At 33.6% G+C, this 22846-nt stretch overlaps 2 protein-coding genes across 3 annotated transcripts; both read left to right on the top strand.

Moving 5' to 3' along the window:
• The first annotated feature begins 8097 nt into the window (after nt 1-8097).
• LOC131616470 (protein LURP-one-related 11-like) lies at nt 8098-9395 on the top strand. The gene is made up of 3 exons (XM_058887804.1): nt 8098-8393; nt 8638-8868; nt 8982-9395. The coding sequence occupies exons 1-3, from the start codon at nt 8160-8162 to the stop codon at nt 9114-9116; spliced, it is 600 nt and encodes a 199-aa protein (XP_058743787.1). The 5' UTR covers nt 8098-8159; the 3' UTR covers nt 9117-9395.
• Nucleotides 9396-13147: 3752 nt separating this feature from the next.
• LOC131616467 (uncharacterized) lies at nt 13148-22585 on the top strand. 2 transcript variants are annotated; one of them, XM_058887802.1, is made up of 3 exons: nt 13148-13902; nt 15154-15317; nt 21220-22585. In XM_058887802.1, exons 1-3 carry the CDS (start codon nt 13284-13286, stop codon nt 22303-22305), a joined length of 1869 nt encoding a protein of 622 aa, XP_058743785.1. In that variant the 5' UTR covers nt 13148-13283; the 3' UTR covers nt 22306-22585. The 2 variants fall into 2 exon arrangements, with proteins under 2 accessions (XP_058743785.1, XP_058743784.1); XM_058887801.1 differs by lacking the exons at nt 13148-13902; nt 15154-15317 and adding exons at nt 18952-19688; nt 20956-21119.
• The last annotated feature ends 261 nt before the right edge of the window (nt 22586-22846 follow it).

Here is a 22846-nt window from a genome sequence, read left to right as displayed (position 1 = left end):
AGAAACACTTACAAACTTCTCTACAACCTCTCCCGACTAGCATCGGGGTGGTTACCACTATTGTTCTCAAGAACATGAGGGTTTTTAAAATAAGATATAAAAGGATTAAATGATAACCATTAGATTTGATAAATGGTCTTGATAAAGTCACGTGCAAGTATAGACAATAAATGTTCACCAAGATCATTTATCAAATTCAATGGCTAGCATTTAATCTTGTGTGTGTGTGCTCGCGTGCGCAAAACTGGTGTTTAGTTATATTTTTCTGTGCAACGTTAATATAATTTTTTGGAAAGGTTCTTAAAAAATAAGATGAATTGAAAATTTCTCATTACATATTTGCCATTCAATTTTTTGTGTGATGCTCTTAAATATCAATGGATTATTTAATATATCTCATGATTTACTCACACACTTTAGTGAAATTCCAAAAATACTCTTAGGTTTAAAATTTTAAAATCCGAACGTGCCCAAGATACATAACAGATCCTGAAACATGCCAAAACAAATGTTGAAAAGAATCTGGATGTCAAAATCTTGATTCTTCCCTTATACTACTTACTAACCACAAAAGTGTGAAAAAATTGAGGTGTTCATCATATGGTCAAAGGTTTAAATTTTGGAATATATCACGTGTTGAAGTGGATTGTTGTGTAGTTAGAATTTGTATGAAGTCTCACATTGCTCAGTTTCTCGCGCAGTTGAATGTATAATCTCTGTTTGATTTTGGATCTACCATAAAGTATATTTTTATGTTGCTGATTGTTGGAGTGTTGGCGGTGCTATTTCATTGTAATTTGTTGGTGCAATTTTATTAGCTAGTATTTTGTCTAATTCATTAGAAGTTTTATTGTATTCTTTATTCATTTTTGATAAGCAGCGGCCCACTAGAGAAAAGAAATAATCTATTTGGCTTAAGGACTTTTATTATTTATGGGTGATTATTAGTATTTTATTTAGAAGTTATATTTTCTTATATTCTGGCTCATGGCCCATTAGTCCTCTAGTAACCCTACTATATATTGTATGCCTTTGGTTTATAGAAGGTAATAAAAATTTGAAAAATTATTTCTTTATGCTTTTATCTTCTTATGCAATTTAGATCTATGGTAGCTTAGTATTGAAAGTATTTTTGGGTAAATATTTTCTAATATATCGTATCCACAGAGACTGAGTAATATTGCTGCCGTTCTATAGTTGACTTATAATGAGTCATGAAAAGTATTGATTTGATTATGTGATCTCGAATTGCAATTAACAAAATAAGATTTAAATGAATAAAAGCTTAAAGATTGAATAACAATGGTGAATGAATATGTTGAGTTTTAGGGTCATCAACCTATTCATATACAATAATCAATTAATTCACATGTGAACATTATCTAAGTTATTATCTTCATTCATCCTCAAAACTGATATTATGTCTAATGATCAATCTGGAACCACCTCTACCGATATGATATTCGATCTCTCAGAATAACTATAAGGATAAAGGGAATGAACAACGATGATTTATGAAAACTTCTTCAAAACCTCATCTCTGAGTATTAATCAACAAGTCAATGTAAAAACCTAGGGCGAAAGTATAAACCCTATCTCTCGATTGATAGTTCAACAATGATATAAAATAAAAGCAAGGTTTTTCATTGATAATAAAACTTAAACAATTGTTCACAAGAATTAATCAAAGTAATTGCATCTTCATAGGTTAACTACTACCTTAAACTCAACACAATGGGGTTTAATTAGCTCTCCATAGCCATGAAGAACACACAAGATTTCATGGAGGGATTCATCTTCATCAAGGGAATGTCTTCAATTGATGTTGAATTCTCCGTCGGAAGTTGTTTCCTGCTCTAGAATAGGATTTCTCTCTGAAATTCGTTCACCAAGGATCTCCCTCTAATGAGGATTAGGGCTTCTATTTATAACAATTTATCCTTGTAACGCAACCATCGCGCCTCATCATGTTTTGGCGCGGCGCGAACCCGAGTCAGAAGGGATGGCGCGTCTCGCTCCTTATTGGCGCGGCTCGGCCTTTGTTTCACCTTCCTTCTTTGTGATTCTTCCTCTCTAGAAGCTCTACACCTGCGTGTTTCTTTGTCTTTACTTCTAAACTTCAATATCTGCACAAATAACACCCAAAGTGACGCAAGTTTTTCTACAATTAGCATCGAACCTCTAAAGTTCAATTCTAACTATAAAATCCTTAAAAATCACAAGATATGTTCACTTCTAGCTCAAAAGGTAGTCAATTTGACAAATGAAAACACTGCTAATTCATTCCTAACACTTAGTGTGACCTAACAGTTTCCTCCAAGACTGAATCGTTGGTGAATTGGTAAGACAATAATTCAATTCTTTAGCTTGTTAAAGACATTTCTAAACAACTAAAAGTGTTCTACCCAAAGCACATTCAACATATTTCTTTTTATACCGATCACACCCCATTGAGAAGAACAAAATAACTAAGTCGCGGTAGCTGCTAAATGGTATATGTGTTTAGTGGAGAAGCATTATCTTTTGATGTAGTGAGCAAACTATTATTTTTTTTGAATTAATTTTATTAGGTGTTTCACTTAATTGTGGTATTTTGGTTTGTAGGTTATAATGAGTAATGATAAAGATGATTCTCTTCAACCTGTTAGTGTCCAACTCAATGGAGAAAATTGTCCTTATTAGAATTACGTAATGAAAAAAATTTGAAAGAAAAAATGATGTGGAGTTATGTTGATGGAACTTTATTACTAAGGGATTCTCTAAACAATATGGTATGGATTATGAAGAAACTTTTTCTCCTGTTGCTAAGATGACTACTATTTGCACTCTTATTGCAGTTGCATCAGCATAACTCCTTGTTACCACAAAACTAGAATCACAATCTCATCCCTAGGAGTTTTCCAGATTTTGAAATCCAGAATTTACAGTATTATCACAAAATCAAAAGCAATTTCAGACAAGAGATGAAGAAAACACAAATTAACATAAATATTTGTTATCACATACAAAAGATACGTAAGATTACATAGATCTTTATTTACATAAATCTATCATCACATTTTGTAATCTAGAAATGGATGAGAACGTTTTAACATCTTTAAAATACGCTGGTCGACCTCGTCATTGTCACATTCACCTCGATCAGACCCTTTATTCTGTAATAGTGAAATGTACTCCACATAACTCTTAAATATTCATTCTTCTTTTACTCAAACTTGCTGAACTTCAACTTTCCTTCTTTATTAGTCGAGGATGAACGATTTTTGATCTTAACCTCCCTTTGATTGTCTTGGGTAGTGCAAGAAATTATCTAGTTTGAATTTTAGATCTAAAAGAGGAGTGTCCTCTGTGATCCTAAATTCAAAAAGAGGGTTGACTCTGTTGAAGTAAACAAAGCGAAATGCCAAAATTGAGACATTGTGAGGTATTTTTGTTAGCTACATGTGAGGTATATTTATACAAGTTTTATATCAATGTGGACCATACAAAAACAATCATGTCTCAGGGGACATTCTAGAAATTGAAATTTATAATCAATCAGGTAAAAATAAGTGTGTACGGGTATTCAAATCTGGGGTGACCCTTTTACGTATGAGTTAACCCATTAAATAGGATTTGTCCGGATATTAAAATCCAAAGTCACCCATTACAAAAGCTGACTTTGCATACAAACATTTTTACACACAAATAGATCCCGTTTTTTAACATCCAAGGTCCAAATTTATACAAGTAATTTTAGATATACATTAAAACACGTCAAAATATATCCTAATTACATTATTATAAATAAAAATCCAGCATTACATACAAAGAACGTGTCACCACCTAAAATATATTGTATGATAAAACTAAAATGGATAAAAAATTGTGTCACAACCTAAGTCCATGTGTAGGGGTGGGAATAGGCCAGACCGACTAAATTGGGCCTACGGTCTAACCTACACAGGCTCAGGCAGGCCAACCTTTTTTTTAAATAGAAAAGGCCTAGACTTTTTTATAAGCCTATTTAGTTTAAAAGGCTAGGCCACAGACCATAAAGGAACCTTTAAAATCTATCTGACCAGCCTATTTAAATATATAAGAATAAGTTTATCATTATATTTTATTTGTACTTTGAAATAAAATAAAAAAAGTCTTAGTTATCTTGGAGAACTTATGAAGATAAGTTGAATAAAACTTATGAACAATGTCAATTATTTTCATAAGTTCTTTTAAACAAATAATATCGTAAAACTTATGTTAATAGGTAAACTTGAATAACTAAATGCAAAGAAGTATTTATTCTCATTGATATTTTAATTTGTTAGTCTATTTAATCATTAATTGAATTGCTTATTTATAATTGTTCAAATAAAATAAACCTTTATGTAGACTAATAGGTCAAACAGGCCTTCGAAAAGGCCAGACCCAGGCCTAAGAATAAGTCTATGATAGGCCACAGACTAGACTTAGGATTTGTAATTTTTAGTAGGTCAGACTCAGACTTGGCAAAGCCTAGCTCGGTCCAGCCTATTCCCACCTCTATCTATGTGCATGGGCCTATCAAGTTTCATTTTTTGGAAATTAAACAAGCTTACAGAATATCATACGTTATCCTAAGTGTAGAAACCACACTTTGAGCTATATGAACTTGTTTTCTCAACTCAATTAACTTTATGATAAATAAAATTCAATCCTGCTCGAGATGTATTGCCTACGAAATGTAAATAAATATTTTTGTCTCTAAACTTGTGTTTCAATAATGTGATGCTTCAACCAAATGATATTTGGATCTCTTTATGTTGATTGTGAATCATCTTGTTCACTGATTCTCAACCCGTACACAAATTCCCTTTACTATTTCGCAACCAAATCTTCAATGTGGCATAACAAGTTTCAACTATATTAGTTGTAATATTTCCCAAGTGCTTAACTTTATCGGTCCAAGCACAAACAATCTTCTCTTTCACTTGGTCTAAAATTGTGCTTTTAACATATTTTAAGAAATTCAAATATGCCACGCTCACCTGCTTAACTTTAGGTTTTTCCATTTTCACCCTTGATTTGTTTGATCACTGCCATAGGATTAGGTTTACCTCTCACGTTTTTTGTTATATGATACCTACTCTGTAAAACATATGATGTAGGAAACACCTTTGAAACTGAATTTATTAGTACAGTATCGCGGTCAGTGACAATCACATGTAGCATGTTTTCTTGGTCTTTCAACGGAGTCTAACACACTTCCAAAGTCCATGTAACATTGTCCTCTTTTACACTTTCTAAAAATGAAAACCCAACTGAAAAGTCATATATGTATAAGTAACACCAACAATTTCTATAATTGCTAGCTTGTACTTGTTGCGCTTATCAATTATGAACACAGTGGAAAATTGTTGAACGAATTGACGAAATCAGAATGAGTCCAAAATATATCCCGAACGGTTTTCCATCCTCACATAATCTATACCTAGATACATAATGATCATCATCCAAAAGCTTCAACCATTGTTGCATTTCAAATATTAGACCACTTATTTCTCGGTTGTTTCGTGTGCAAACATTGTACATTTGCTTAATATTGCAAAACTTTCAGATATTTACAGATTCAAAGTTGACAATATATTTTTGGTTTAAACTATGTTCAATTTCATGTTAGATACATGTTTCTTCTCTTCAGAATTTAGACGACATACAATGAGGTGACCGACAAACTTGTAACTCCAAACATGGTTATGTATACCATAAATCACATTAAATGTTCATGTATTATTCACCTTGAGGTGCCCGCACAACTAAAAAGGACACTCCCATTTTCTTTTCTGGTATCACCGTGTTTCATATTCTGGATATGTGTTTTATACTTGCCATTTCTTTTGCATTTCACCGTCACAAATGCATGTCTTCTATCAAAAATATAATCCAACCTTTCGATTATAATAGAAAACCCTAATTTGGCAGCCTCTGAGCGAACCGATTGAAGCATATGTTCACGTATAGAAAAATCATATTTATTTATAAATCATTGGGTTAAGTATGTTTTTGGTCCCTATAAATATCTCAAATTTCATTTTTAGTCCATATTAAAAAATAACATATTTTAGTCATCACAAAATTATTATGCACGTAGTTTTAGTCCATAATGTTAAACCTATGTGTATTTTTGAATGATTATTTTACATACTTGTTAAAACATTATAAAAAGTTCCTCGAAAAAAAGGAACTCGAAATTTAATTTCTAAGTCGAGATTTGCATTACTTTTATCATTACCTTTTAAAATTTAAAAAATTTATATTTAATTCTTCTCATTTTAATAAATTATATAATTTGGTAAAGAAATATTTTATAATATTCTAAACACATATGAAAAAATTATTCAAAAATTTAAAGTTTTAAGGGTAATTAAACAGTTTTCAAAATTTTAAAAAATTGCAGGGACTAAAATTGCATGTATAAAAATTTATAGGGACTAAAATATGTCATTTTTTAAATGGGACTAAAAATGAAATTTAAGATATTTATAGGGATAAAAAAGATACTTAAACCTAAATTATTTTCTAACATCTACATGAATATCACCCGATTTAACACCCATGGATACATAAGCCTTTAGAGACAACATCAGAGTACACGATAATTACAACCAATTATAATAGAAGATAATTCATATTCAATATCAGAACAATCCGAATTTTAATTTTCGGAGACAATGAAATATAATCCATCTTTTCAAAATTACATATTTCAGCAATATAAGTCGGATGTTCTAAAGCAATAATCAATGTAATACATATACATTATATGAAATTCCAACTTCTTTTACTCATTTTAATGCCAACATATAAGAATGTAGTTTTGAAGAGAAAACCTTAAGTGAGAGTGGAAGGAGATTTTGTAGAATTTTATTTTAAAAAAAAAATAATGTTATAATTATGAAGAACATGAAGAGTGATATACATTCAAGGTGACAATTAAATTTATTTTCCCACTCGAAATTGTGGATATTGTAATCTAGAAAATACATTTCAAACTTAGTTTTGACAAAAATAAAATATTTTTCTTTTTTTTTTTTATAAATTGAACACATCTGAATTTTAAAATCAAACTTTTCATAAAGTGAACTACATGGAATGATAGTGACAATCACTCAAATATCAAGCCTTGCCCTTTCGGCCACTCTTAGGGCCACCAATGGCATGAATCAAAGGACTCACGTGTTAGGAATATATCACTTTTGTTTTTACATGGACTAACATCAAAAGTCATATCTACAAGAGAAAACATGCTTAAGCCTAACAATAGCATACATATACAAACACACTATCTTGAAAAATTGTTTACTAACTCATTAAGTTTATATCTCTATAGTCGTTGTACAATCTATGTAGGCTAGGGATCATGAAAATTTTCTTTATCTTGTTAAATGGATCAAGATCTATTACATGGAGTTAGATCAAATTACATATTGATATGTACCGTGTAGAACAATTTTACACTATCAATAAATCGTGGTGTTTTTTAAAATTTAATTTTTATTTTAATTATTTATAAAATAATATTTATAAATAATTGTGATGCACTGACTGTGTAAAAAAATTTAGGGTTGACAATACATATAATTAATCTCATTTTATATATCAAAAACCATATTGTTCTATCAACATGACATAATCTTATATATGATTATTTAAAGGATGCACCAATGAAAAGCTTTCAAATTCTTCAACTAACATATAAAATAAAACTAAGTTGAATGGTATAAGATCCAACCCATATTAATAATATCATTTTCAACATCAGCCTCAAAGTGGGACCATAATGATAAGATTGAATGGAATTTGCATTAAAATACTCATGGTTGCCGGTGTGGAACTTTGGTTAATTCCAACTAACATTTCAAGATATTATATCAAAGATAATAGACAAAAACATAGTAGACATGATATTGTAATTTATATCACACATATTTTGTTTAATCATTTTTGTTTTCTTGCTTAATCTCAACCACTAATAATATTCCACTATAAAATGTAATTATTAATTAATGTAGACTTTTTTGTCTTTTAAGCCACTAATCATGATATGATTAAATACTTTCATGTGGCTAGGGTTAATCCATATATTACTATATAAAAACCTCTTCTTTTATTTTTGTATATCACAATAAAAATCTTAAGCCATGGGAAAAGTTCATCCTCAAGCCCTAGCTTCCTCCACTTCTTGCCATTTCACTTCCAAGCAAGAAACTTTCACCCTATGGATGAAATCTCTTGTGTTGAATGGAAAAGGATGTACAGTCTTTGATTCCAATGGTCAAATTGCATATAGGGTTGATAACTATAACTCCAATCATAGAGATCAAGTTCATCTCATGGATCAAAGAGGAAATACTTTGTTTACTATACTTAAAAAGGTAAGCAAATTAAATTTCATAACTATTTGTCAATATTTTATAAAATTAGTAAATTATGTTGAAGACATTATTTTTTTATGCGAATCAATTAGGGTTTTGATTGCAGTTACATCACTCGCATTTGACTATAATATTATGAAATACAAAAGATTTTGACGCATCTGTAATTTAAAACTTTGTTAACATATCCATCTTAACGTGTATATTTGTGTTTGCATCTTAACGTGTATATTTGTGTTTGCAGCAATATAAGTTGTCGAGGTTTTGGGAGGGTTACAAACTTCCGGCGACAAGGAACGACCAGAAAGGACCATGCTTTCGAGTCGGTAAAACCTATAGTATCACTAAATGGGATTCAAGTTATGAAGTTGAACTTGGATTAGACAAAAACCAACCATATAACTATAAAATTGAAAGTAGCTCTTGCAAGCCAGCTTGCAAAATATTTGATAACCTTGGAGTGATAGTTGCTGAGGTACTTAAACTTTCTAACATTTTTTAAATCAAAGTTTGGTAAAAATAACATAAACATATATGAATGAATGTTTTAACTACATGTAATAATAATTTTTTTCTTTCTATTTTCAGCTAAGGAGAAAGAAGTCAACTTGTGGAATTGATTTAGGAGATGATGTTTTCACAATGGTGGTAGAGCCAAATATTGATCTATCTCAAATTATGGGGGTTGTTGTAGCTTATAGTCTTATTAAAAGTAAAATGTAATTAAGTATACACAACAATGATTTGAATCTTGTGGAAGTCATTTTGGTTTACAAAATGTATTGTTAAGCCCAGATTCAAGCTTAAGCTTTGGAAATGGCTTGTGGTGCTTGTAATCTAAGCATGATGAGTCCATTATCTAGTCTCAAAGTGGTTCCAACGTTGGAACTTGCAAGTGTTTGTTCTTGTTGATGTAAAACATTTTTTTGTATTTAGGCTAAAGAACTTTTTGTAGTACTTTTTTTTTTTTTGCCTATGGTACCTACATAAACTACTTTTGTATTTAGCTGGCTAAAGTTTGTTTTCTTTCCACTTGAATCATGTAGACAATCATCAAGAAATTGTAAAAAAACAAATATCCTCAAAAGCTTTACTTGATATAGAAATTTGTAAAAAAAAAAAAAAACTATTAAATTGGTGACTTGTTAGATGTTTTTATCACCACTTTATTTTAAGATCACATAAATCTTTAAGACTATGACATGAACGATTATAATTTTGTATCTTATTAAATCATCAATCATAGTACAAAAAAGTTACTTTTAAGATAATTAAAAATTTAAATGAGTTGGGCCAGAGAAATTTATTAAAGTCGGAGCAAATCTCAAGATTATAAAATATTTATAAAAGTACTCTCAAATAAAAAATTGTCGTTAATCAAATTAAGATATATAAAAATGGGACATTTGTTTTGTGCGATGCACAAGCTAAAATTTTGGAGTAACAATTCTGCAAAATATCTAATGATATTCTTAAAGATTGAAAAGTGGTCGATGCAAAAATATGTTGTCATTTAGAATAATTTTTAAGATTAAGTACGTTTTCGTCCCTCTAAATATATCAAAAAATTTATTTAGTTTTCCATTTTTTTAATAGTGATTTCTTTAAATATTTTGTCTTTAATTTTAGTTTTCGCAATTAATTTTTGTATTGGTATATTTGTAAAAGATTCACAAAAATGGCGTAGGATGTCCTCTAAGGACATGCGACATAATACATCACTCCTAGTCACTCATTTATTAAAATGAGCATCTGTTATTTAGTTGTGGTGCTCATTTCTTATATTACTCGTCTTATATGAAATTGTGTGAGAGTGATGCGTATGAGAGAGGAAGTCAAAAGGGGAAATCATGTTTTCCTGAATAATAAGGGAGTCGACTGCCTACATCCCACACTCTTGAGAAGTGGGTATTACTACTCACTTGAAGCCTAAGATCCAGGCTCAAGGAATTCCTATAAATACTTCAATATCAAAGTTGAAGGGATCATCTAATTTTACCCGAAAACACTAGTATATACAGAGTCTTTTACGTCACTGAATGGGTTTGCTCTAACATCACAACAACCTTAAAAATCTCTGACAACCCTACAACACAAGGTATTGTCTAATATTGTACTTTTAGCAAGTACAATTGGCGCACACAGTGGGGCCTAGTAAAAATGACCTGAGCCACCATTACAATATTAAGCTAGAATGATATCCCCACGTTCAACTCCTTCGTCCATCATTGCGAACAAGAAGGTAGCAACTCCGACTAATAATGAGTCATCTTCATACCATGCATTAATTACAGGCATGACATTTTATGTAATTCCACTTAAGATTTAATGTTGATGATTCTTCGTTCTGAATGCTTGTTTAGGATTAGCTACCTAAAATATGTTCTCAATGTATAACTTGACATCCAAGAGGTGTTGGTCATTAATAAATCCAAGTCTCCATATATTGGATGCTAATGCCTAGAGATATGGTTAGGTTTAATATTCACACGAGTAACAATATTGGTAAAAGAGCGCATTGGTATTTGCATTCACTAGTAAAACATAATATTGTTGTATTGGTTTATAGAGAGAGATATCGTCTATTAGGTAATACAACTGATCTCACGTCATTGACTCAGATATGAGCTACAATGTAAGCAACAAGTGGTAGTATTAATAGCTGAGTAGAAAAATATATTACTAACCAATGGTTATGTATGTAGATAAAGATGATGTAATCTAAACACAAACAAGTTTTCTCACTATTAACATCGAAATCTAAATTTATCTTCTATCATTTCATTTTTTGCAAACAAACAATCTAAACAAATCTTCTCTTAGAATCATAAAAATTGTTGAGTGGTCTTTAAAACCCAGAGATGGTGTAGATGTTCCAAAGGAGGTCAACGAAGATGCTAAGCCAAAAGAGGTGAATGATGATGTTAAAATGATCTTCGTAGCGGTAGATGTTTGAAAAGAATTTACAAATGAAATGAGTTTCACTTCTCGTCAACATTCGCTTGAGTGGATCCGAATTGAAACTAGTAAACTTGGATTTGGCATTGTGATAGCAAGGTCCGACAATGGCACTAGAAGAAGGCAAGCATTTGTGGTGATGAAATGCGAGAGGAGTGGGAAATATGTTCCAAAAATTCGGAAGTTAAAACATGATGACACGGGATCGAGAAATGTGCATGTTCGTTTAAGTTGCATGTATCTTGTAGTGTAGATGGTTTATGGCGTTTTAGTGTCGTTTGTGGACTTCATAATCATGTATTGGACATGAAGCTACAAGGGGCATCCAATTGTGTATCGGCTTAATCCCGAAGAGAAGGAATCTATTTCAGAATAATCGATAATCAAAGTTGCACCGAGAAACATACTTGCCAATTTGAAACGAAAAAGACCCAAAAATATTTCAAATATCACATAGATATACAATGAACGTTATAAACTGAACATCACGAAAAAAAGGTCTGAGATCGGAAATGCAACAACTTTTGAAACTTTTGGACGATTACCAATACGATTCAAGGTACAGAGCTTGTGAGGACAATGTTATTATTCGTGACATATTTTGGACTCATCCAAAAAGTATCAAGTTGTTCAACACTTTTCCAACCTTCCTTATTATTGATTTGACGTACAAGACCAACAAGTATAGGATTCCGCTTCTAGAAATTGTTGGTGTGATCTCTACGGGTTAGAAATTTACGGTTGGATTCACTTTTTTGGAATGTGAGAAAGAAGATAATGTTACATGAGCATTGGAAATATACAAGACTTTGTTGGTTGATCCTTATAATATGCCTAGTGTCATTGTTACCGACCAGAATAATGCCATAATGAATGTGGTTAGTATCGTCTTTCCGACATCAACCACATTACTTTGTCGATATCATATAACAAAAACTGTGAGATCTAAGCTCAAACTCGCAGTTGGCACCAAAGGAAAAAATGATGAATACGGAAGGAGCATCAAACTTGGTGTTGTGGTCGAGAAGATAATGGGTGCATGGACAGATATTTTAAATTCATCTTTTGAAGAGTTATATACCGAGAATGTGGTACACTTTAGAACATTGTGTGTGACATCCCTATTTTCTAAAATACGTTGAATCAACTATCCTTGAAAAGGTGAAAGAGAAAGTTGTATGCAGTTAGACAGACCATATTAGATATTTAGGTTGTACAACAACCAACAGAGTTGAATCTGCATATGCGGCATTGAAGAAATGGTTGGGGTGATAGCAAGGGAGATATTTGTAGGGAATAAGACACGGTGAACCAGATGCTCCACGGTGAATTTTATTTTTCATGAAGTGAAGCGGGCGGATACGAAGTGTGGATGTACCATTAGAAAAACTTACGGGCTTCCACGTGCTTGTCTAATTTCTAAAAAGATGAAGTTGAATTCGCCCATACACATGGATGAAGTCTTCGATCATTGGAAAAGACTTCGATTTGATGACTACGAACCAACGAAGGAGGGTACATCCAATGTAAGCATCACAACCGATTTGGAAGTGGTCATGGATAAATTTTCTAAAGTGGATGACACCATAAAATTGCATATAAAAGAACAATTGAGAAAAACCGCTTTTCCGAAAACAACTGATTTGAAACCACATTCACAACTAATTAAAATTAAGGATGCGCCTAAAAAGATGAAAAGTACCCAAGATGACGCGTCAAGTAAGCGGACTTCAATATTAGTGAAACAAGATTAATACGGGCAATGGGACTTAAAATAAATAAAGTTTACCATGAATTCCAATATTAGTGAAATGTTTGAACAGTTTCATCCTCGTTTCACCTTTCACTGAGATCTGTACTGTGTCCTCCTTCATTCCTTCATTCATTTCAATGTCAAGCAATGTTACATACGCATGAAACCTTCCTAAACCAATGGTAGCCCCCAAAAAACACTTCCTCCCATTACTCCTCCTCATCACCCTCTTCGCATTCATCATCTTCTACACTAACCACACCACTCTTCTCCCATCTTTCGATCCAAACCCTAATTTCACCCTCCGAACCCCAATTCACCAAAACCCTAACCCCATTTCCCCCAATTTCACTTTCCTAATCAAACTCCTCGCATTCAACCGCCTCGAATCCGTCTCCCGCTGCCTCCGTTCCCTCGCCGATGCCGATTACCTCGGCGACCGCGTGAATCTCCACGTTTACATTGATCATTTTGCTTTATTGAACGATGATGCTTCTGTTGATTTGAAATTGAGCGAATCGCGGAGGATTTTGGAGTTTGTGGATGGGTTTGAGTGGAGATTTGGAGAGAAGGTTGTGCATTATAGGACTGGGAATGTGGGGTTGCAGGCGCAGTGGTTGGAGGCGTGGTGGCCTGGGTCGGATGATGAGTTTGCTTTTGTAGTGGAGGATGATTTGGAGGTTTCGCCGCTTTACTATGAGTTTGTTAAGAGGGTGATTGTGAATTTCTATTATAATGCTTCCAATTATAGTCCTTACGTTTTTGGTGTTACGTTGCAACGTGCAAGGTTTGTTCCAGGTACCATAATATGTTGCTTTACTAGGGAGTAATTCATTGTTTAGCATAATATGTTGTTTGTTGCATGTGATATTTGTGAGAGAGATGGAATAGAAATGGTTGTCATGGATGCTTGTATTTGTGAGGAAATTGGATTATAATGTATGCTTAGGTTATTGGTTGTTTTGTTTGATATTTGAAGTGAATTACTTAGCCGAAGTTGTCATATTGTTATTTGTCAGTTTTGGTAATGATATATAGGGGAAGGAAACTGCAAATACGTACTGTTTCCCAAGTGTTGGCTACTATGATCCTCTGTTGTAGTGACAGTTGGATTGTGTGTTGATGAGTTTTTTGTAGGACTTAGTATAATGAGCAGCAGGTCTTGTAATGGACAAGAGAATATGGGGTTTTCTGTGTTAGTCACCTTGTTTTCATGGTTCAGACTCTCAAGTTAACTAAAAATCAAACAAGTCTATACTTTTAGGCATCAAAATTAAGTTAACTTGGTTAAAAGTTTTTTTTGTGTTTTGGAATTTGGTACTCTTACATCAACTCGTTTTGACTTGCATAGATTTGCAAGTTTGAGGATGATTAAATGAGACGGCAATGTAATGATTAGTTTTCCCAAAAAAGGCAACGGTTCTGTGTTTTTAATGATACATCGGCTGAATGATCAAGCTTCTTAGTGCACTGGACTCTAACTTACAGTTGTAGCTCATGAAAGTTTAACTCAGAGATATATCTAACACCATAATGTGAACCCTCAATTCCATAGCTCCTAAGATTAACAAAGTCAGGAATGAACCAGAAAACTTGAACAAGGACAACCCTATTGTCGTAACTTGCAAGCTTGCAATGAATACAACAGGTCAACGAGGTAAATGAACCCAAATCTAATGAGCTGAAACTTAGCTGAATCCAGCTCCATCAAGGGGAGCCCAATCCCACCATCCTTTACTTGTTATTAATTTTGAACCTTCTCATGATTTGTCAACATGTCTACGCTTTTGAACTTGTTATGTAACTTATGTTTTCTTGTGTGCTAAGTTTTGAACATACCTTGTGATTTGTGAATTTTAAACTATGATGCTATGCTTGTTTATTCTGGTCTGATCGCAACTAAAGTGCCACTAAGTTGAATCCCTTTTTTTTGTTATTGGTGTTACTCATTCATATGTAATTAATGTTGCCTTTATAATTGTACTCAACTTCATTACTTTGTGAGTTTGTGTACAGTTAATTGATGATATAATTGGTTTCTGGTTGCAGGTAAACACGGCAACAAGTTGCAGTTGGATGACCAGACACGACTTTTCTTATACCAGTTGGTTGGTACATGGGGACAAATTCTCTTTCCAAAGCCATGGAAAGAGTTCAGGTTGTGGTATGACAAAAACAAGGCAAAGGGCAATAAACCATTTCTTGAGGGGATGGTAATAAAAAAAGTTTCAATCAATCCAAGCCCAAGAACGAATCCAAATCAAAACGAATTGTACATAGAGATCAAATCAACATATGAATCAATAAGTAACAAATCGGATATTTCATTAAATCAATTACAAAAATGAATCAATCAAATCTCTTAATAATACAAATCAAATCTAAATCTAATATTCAAATAACCTAATTGAATCTAATCTAACCTAAAATAAAACTAACCCTAACACTATAAAAGCAAAGAAGAAATCAAGAAGAAGAGGATTGGATCTTTTCTGGACGAAACCCTAAGAAGCTTGGCCGTTCACCTTCGTCACTTCACTTGCAAATCACACACACACACAGAGAAGGAGAACGAGGAGCTAACACGTTCCAGAAACTCAAGAACAAAAGGTAACCTAATCTTCAACTTAGCTTAAGAGATTCGATTGCATGTTAATATCGTTTGATTGTTGTGTGTTTTCTGGGAATTTGGGAGTTTAAGGTTTCAATTCAAGGTTAGGGTTCTTATCTAGGTTAGGTTTCGTAGGGTTTAGGGTTTGGATTGATAGGGTTCATTGTTGGTGTGTGGTTCTGGGTTTGTATGGATGAAGGTGAGATCGGGAAAGATGAAGATCGCGATGATCTTCATCTGGGGATTGCTTTTTCTGGGTTTGGCTCGAAGGATTTCTGGGTTTAGATGAACATTCCGATGAATATCCATCGAAAAACTGGGTTGAGGGGCGGTTCTTGGGGTGGTTTAAAAACCTTAATGGGCTCAGCCTGTTGCTTTTAACACCCCTTAAAATATTACCCAAGAACAATATACACCCCCCTGCAGCAAAATAATAAAATTGATCAATTAATTTTATAATTTTTTTAATTGTTTATTTGTCTTTTTTTAATATAATTCTCTTCTCGATCCGACTATACCTATTAGTCGCATTGGCGAGAGATAAATTTAATCGAATTAATTTATTTATTAATGCTAATCTAACTAACTCTTGGCTAATTCTTTCCTCGATCCGACTAAATCTATTAGTCGCATTGGCGAGAGATACAATACTAAAACATAAATATTAAAATTCATTATCGTGTAATAACTAAATCTATTGGTTATGAGAGGTGATGATAAAACATGAAATTTAATTACAAGATTAAAATAAACTTTATTTGTTGTTCGTGACGATCAAACCTATCGGTCAGAATGGTCAGCAATACATTATCTAATTCGTTAATTATAATGATCAAATCTATTGATCATCGCACCTAATGAAAACACATCAAACTGAGTTGTACGCCAAACCTCAAAACACTTTCATTTTCAAATCGCAAATTCAAAACTACGATAAGCCATTCAAAAAGCCTTCAAAACAGGTTCATAATCAATTCTAAGGCGTACAACCCGTGCCCCGAACTACGTTGACTCTGATTCTCCCTAAGGAGATACGTAGGCACTTGGGAACAAGGCGAGTCCCCCTCCCTAAAATTTCAATTCACTTAAAATCTCACTTTTCGCCCTCTTCACTTCTTTAGCTATAAACCTCAATGATTTTGCCATAAACCTTCATTTTACAATGCAACCCTTAGGAAAGGGTTAAGGGTGCCTAACACCTTCCCTTAATCTGATTATAATAATCTTACCCTGAATCTTTATACTGCGTAGGGTTTCTTATTCGCCCTGCAGAATAGGTGGCGACTCTAAAAAGTTAATTTTAGGGCAGGTTGCTACACACACCATTTCTGATGAAAACAGTAGCATACAGTACTAAAAAAACAACTAGTATTGAAGATAGATTGTTGGAAAATGAAGACTTAAAGGATCCAAAAATGCATTTTCGGATACGTCCATACTGAATCCGAATATGTATTTTCATATTAAACGTGAGTTTTTTCAACTATAAAACAAGATTAATATGGACAATGAGGATTGAAATAAATGAAGTTTACCATGAATTTCAATTTCTTATGCTTCTTTTGATGTGATGAAACACAATAATGAAGTTTTAGAGTGAAAATTTTAATTAAGAATGGAATGGTTTTTGGAAAGAGGTTTTAGAAACAAATGGGTATAGGTTCTAATCACGCACGTATTTTTTTTAGCAAATTCATGTTTGATATTTTTGGAGAAGTATCTCTGGAAAAATCTGACATGCAAAGATGACAGATTTTCAAATTTCCATTTTAAGTTTTCAAAAATACTTTTTCAGAATCTTCACTGGAATGCTCAACTAATAATATATTAAATTGATTGGTCCGGAGATACATTTTTGGCTTAATACCCTTTTTGATCTCGTACCTATGCCTCGGGGTCCATTTTGGTCCTCTTCTTTTTAAAAGTTCCAAGTTGGTCCCTTACGTCTTCAAAGGGTGAAAAAATATAAAAGTTTGCCCTTAACCAAGAGTTGAACCATGGACACTTTGGTTGCTAGACAAGTCACTATACCACTATGCTATTTCACAATTTGTTATTTAATTTACAAATGAAATATATGAAACCATGAAACAAACAAGATAAAAATCAATGGCCAAACTTTGAAACCATAGCAACATAAGAAACAAACAAGAAAATTATCCATAATAACCAAAATAATAATTTTTTCAGAATAACCAGAAATTTTTACAGTAAATGTTTTTCTACCAATTTCTCTTTTTCATAAACCCTATTCTCAATCTTCTAAACTTCAACACAAAAACCAAATTTATAGCAATACAACAAAATTCATCTTCATCCCACGCAACACAAATCCATTCCAAGAACTCAGCCACGACGATAACAAAATCATCAATCCATCAACAAATCAACACCACTTGAAAAACGCTTCACTCGCAAACATCAAAAGGTTACCACAATCTGCAAAACAGAGAAGTCGCTGAAACCTTCAACACCGCACAAACCCTTCAACCACTACAACACTTCCACATCGCTGCCGTCACATTTCAATCATCTTCAATGTTTTTCAATATTGCTCTAACAATTTCAATCATCTTCAATGATGCCTTGTTCATCCAGTACCCTTTTTCTACACTTGAATTTGCAACACCTTATCTTTCAATTATCAATTCGTCTACTACCTCTTTTGCTAAATCTATATATATAAGAATTCTTGCATAATGTATCTGAGAGTGAGAAGAGTGAGAAGAGTTAACTTTCATAAATTAAAATGGATGATAAATTAAAATGTATCCGACAAAGAACCACGCATAGAACTCATGATTATATGATGATTTAGGTTTCAATTAGGAGATTTTGGGAAGCATTTTGCGTTAGGGTTGAATTTGGGGAAAATATAAAAGTGTTTCAGCAACAAAGAAGAAGAAGATGATGAATAGACATTCCACCAATCCACCTCAGCTTCCACGTCATCTAAAGTAACGTCGTTAACCGTTTTTTTTTACATAAATGACCACTTTGATTCTGTTATACAACGTAAAGGACCAACTTAAAACTTTTAAAAGGAAGAGGAACAAAATAGACTCCGAAGCATAGGTATGGGACAAAAAGAAGCCTACATTTTTAAAACTTCAACCATTTAAATTTGAATGGATGAAATATTGAAATAACATTTTCATTCCACTTTATTTATTCATTCCACTTTATTTATTTTAAATATTCAAACACTAGGAATAAATAATTTTTTAATTATTAATGTTAGTGAAATGTTTAACAGTTTCATCATCGTTTCAACTTTCAGTGAGATCTGTAGTGTATCCTCCTCGTTCATTCATGTCAAGCAATGTTACATACGCATGAAACCTTCCTAAACCAATGGTAGCCCCCAAAAAACACTTCCTCCCATTACTCCTCCTCATCACCCTCTTCGCATTCATCATCTTCTACACTAACCACACCACTCTTCTCCCATCTTTCGATCCAAACCCTAATTTCACCCTCCGAACCCCAATTCACCAAAACCCTAACCCCATTTCCCCCAATTTCACTTTCCTAATCAAACTCCTCGCATTCAACCGCCTCGAATCCGTCTCCCGCTGCCTCCGTTCCCTCGCCGATGCCGATTACCTCGGCGACCGCGTGAATCTCCACGTTTACATTGATCATTTTGCTTTATTGAACGATGATGCTTCTGTTGATTTGAAATTGAGCGAATCGCGGAGGATTTTGGAGTTTGTGGATGGGTTTGAGTGGAGATTTGGAGAGAAGGTTGTGCATTATAGGACTGGGAATGTGGGGTTGCAGGCGCAGTGGTTGGAGGCGTGGTGGCCTGGGTCGGATGATGAGTTTGCTTTTGTAGTGGAGGATGATTTGGAGGTTTCGCCGCTTTACTATGAGTTTGTTAAGAGGGTGATTGTGAATTTCTATTATAATGCTTCCAATTATAGTCCTTACGTTTTTGGTGTTACGTTGCAACGTGCAAGGTTTGTTCCAGGTACCATAATATGTTGCTTTACTAGGGAGTAATTCATTGTTTAGTAGGATAATATGTTGTTTGTTGCCTTTGTTATTGGTGAGAGAGATGGAGTAGAAATGGTTGTCATGGATGCTTGAATTTGTGAGTAAATTGGCTTATAATGTATGCTTAGGTTTTTGGTTGTTTTTTTCTGATATTTGAAGTGAATTACTTAGCTGGAGTTATCATATTGTTATTTGTCAGTTTTGGTAATGAATGATATATAAGGGAAGGAAACTGCAAATACCTACTGTTTCCCAAGTGTTAGCTACTATGATCCTCTATTGTAGTGACAGTTGGATTGTGTGTTGATAGTCTTTTGTAGGACTTGGTATGGGGTTTTCTGTGTTAGTCACCATGTTGTAGTGGTTGTTAGACTCTCAAGTTAACTCAAAATCAAACAAGTATGCAATTTTTGGTATCAAAATTAAGTTAACTTGTTTAAAAGTTGCTTTTGAGTTTTGTTACACTTGCATAGACTCATTTTGACTTTGATTTGCAAGTTTGAGGACGATTAAATGAGGCTACAATGTAATGATTAGTTTACCTATAAATGACAATGATTCTGTGTTTTTAAAAACTATGATACATTAGCTGAATGATAAAGCTTCTTAGTGCACTTGACACTAACTTCACAGTTGTAGCTCATGAAAGTTGAATAGATATAGATACATCTTACATCTAACACCACAATGTGAACCCTCAATCCCATAGCTCCTAAGATTTAACTAAGTCAGGAACCAGAAAACTTGAACAAGAACAACCCTATTGTTGTAACTTGCAAGGAACACCATAGGTCAATGAGGTAAATGAAACCAAATCTAATTAGCTGAATACAAGGGAGCCCAATGCCTCCATCCTTTACTCGTTATTAATTTTGAACCTTCGGATGATTTGTCAATATGTCTAATCTATCGCTTTTGAACTTGTTATGTACCTTATGTTTTCTTGTGTGCTAAGTTGTGAACATACCTTGTGATTTGTGAATCTATCCAATTTTAAAGTATGATGCTATGCTTGTGTATTCTGGTCTTGTCGCAACTAAAGTGCCACTAAGTTGAATCCTTTTTTGTGTTATGGTCCCGTACTCCCGTATGGTCGATGAACAACAAAAGTGACACCAAGTGTAACCCATTTTTTGGTGTTGCTCATATGTATTTAATCTGCCTTTATGATTGTACTCTACTTCATTATTTTGTGAATATGTGCTCAGTTTATTGATGGTATAATTGGTTTTTGGTTGCAGGTAAACACGGCAACAAGTTGCAGTTGGATGACCAGACACGACTTTTCTTATACCAGTTGGTTGGTACATGGGGACAAATTCTCTTTCCAAAGCCATGGAAAGAGTTCAGGTTGTGGTATGACAAGAACAAAGCCAAGGGCAATAAACCATTTCTTGAGGGGATGGTAATAAAAAATTGTTTCTTGTTCTTCACTCTTGTTCGCTTCTCAGGCATACATCAGCTGTTCAGTTCATTCCTGATTTTAATTCTGAAAAATTGTACAGGTGACTACAGGTTGGTATAAAAAGAAGGGGGAGAGAATATGGACACCTTGGTTCATCAAGTTTATCCAATCCCACAGTTATTTTAACATCTATGCAAATTTTTTACATGAAAGAGCATTAAGTGTCTCTCACAGAGATGCTGGAGTTAACTACGGGAAAACCGCTGGACCTGATTCTCAGTTACTGAAGGAAAGATCTCTAGACTTCAATATATTGGAAATGCGGCCTTTGAGTAGCTTAAAGTGGTTTGACTTTTGTTTCAGAGAAGTACATCCAGGAAGGTTTATGAGGAACTTAGAAGAACTTGGAGCTTTGCTTCACTCTCTGCCGAAACAGGATAGTATATTCTTAGTAAATATTTTAGGGGTATCTGATGCTGTAGTAAGAAACCTACTATGCTACTTTGAGAGGCTAAATATAAGGAATTATATACTTATGGGCCCTCCGTCAGATTCCTTATTTGATCTGGCAAGAAGGGGACATCCTGTAATCGATGTAGACCAATTTGTAAGTAGTATTGGAACAAATAAATTGACTTCCCAAGGTTCGAGTTTTGAGACTATCAAGGGTATTGTGGCAAAGGCTTATGTAATTAAAAAGTTGATCGAAAATAAGCATAACGCATGGGTTTTGGATGGGAGCATGCTTCTCACTTCCGATATAGTGCTCGAGTCTAGAGATCCCAAAGACGACTTCAGTGTTGCAAACAACTTGGAACTCTTTTATGCTAAAAGCTCATCATCTAGTGAGAAAATTTGGACTAATGGCTTTGTGTCGAAAGTTGTCGCCATGGCAGATTCTTTGGGGAGAAAAGACTCATCAACCCAAGGTAGCCTAAGTTTTGTGTACATTGTATCAAAATTATTGGAACAGAATGGTGCAAGTATTAGAAAAGCTGATGAGACTTCTTTTGGCATGAAGATTGAGTCAGGTGGCGTAAGTAAATCTTCTCTAGGGGATAAAAAGTTGGTATATTGGTCAACTGATATGGAGCCAGATTCGATTCAAAAGCGGCTTGAGGAGTTGAAATTGTGGAGTATAGACAGTGATTTATCCTGCACTGCTGTGGTTTGTCACAAGTCATAGTTTTTTAAGGCAGGTAGAGGCAGTTCTACATTTTACTTTTCTTCCTATATTATTATTTTCCTCCAATTTAGCTTACATATTCTTTATGTATTATTATTTGTAACACATTAAGTTTTCAATGTAAGGCTTAAGATGGACTGGAATTAAACACTGAGTTGAATTTTGTGATGAGGATTGAAATATTTGTTTATTTAGTAATCTTCCACCACAATTTATGTCCTGTGTTTTGTGAGAATCACTTTAAAATGAGTGTTGATAAGATTTGAGCATCTTGTGTTAATGTACCACTTGTCTCCATCTTCATCTTCTCTTTTAACTGTTGCCATTAACCAAAATTCTTCTGAGTCAGAATCATCATGAGCAAATTGTAACTCGTTTGTTTTGTCTACTGGATCCTTCTTTGAGTTGCATTCATCTGAAAAGTGGTCACTCTATTGACAATTGTAGCACTAGATGTCCTTGTTGATCTGCTTTTGTTCTCAATGATTGTTGGAACCAACTTTTAGTCTTCCTTTCATGTGAATTGTATACTTGATCATTG

This window comes from Vicia villosa, linkage group LG7, assembly GCF_029867415.1.
Source record: "Vicia villosa cultivar HV-30 ecotype Madison, WI linkage group LG7, Vvil1.0, whole genome shotgun sequence".
Lineage (NCBI taxonomy): Eukaryota > Viridiplantae > Streptophyta > Magnoliopsida > Fabales > Fabaceae > Vicia > Vicia villosa.
This window is presented reverse-complemented; position numbering and strand designations above follow the sequence as displayed.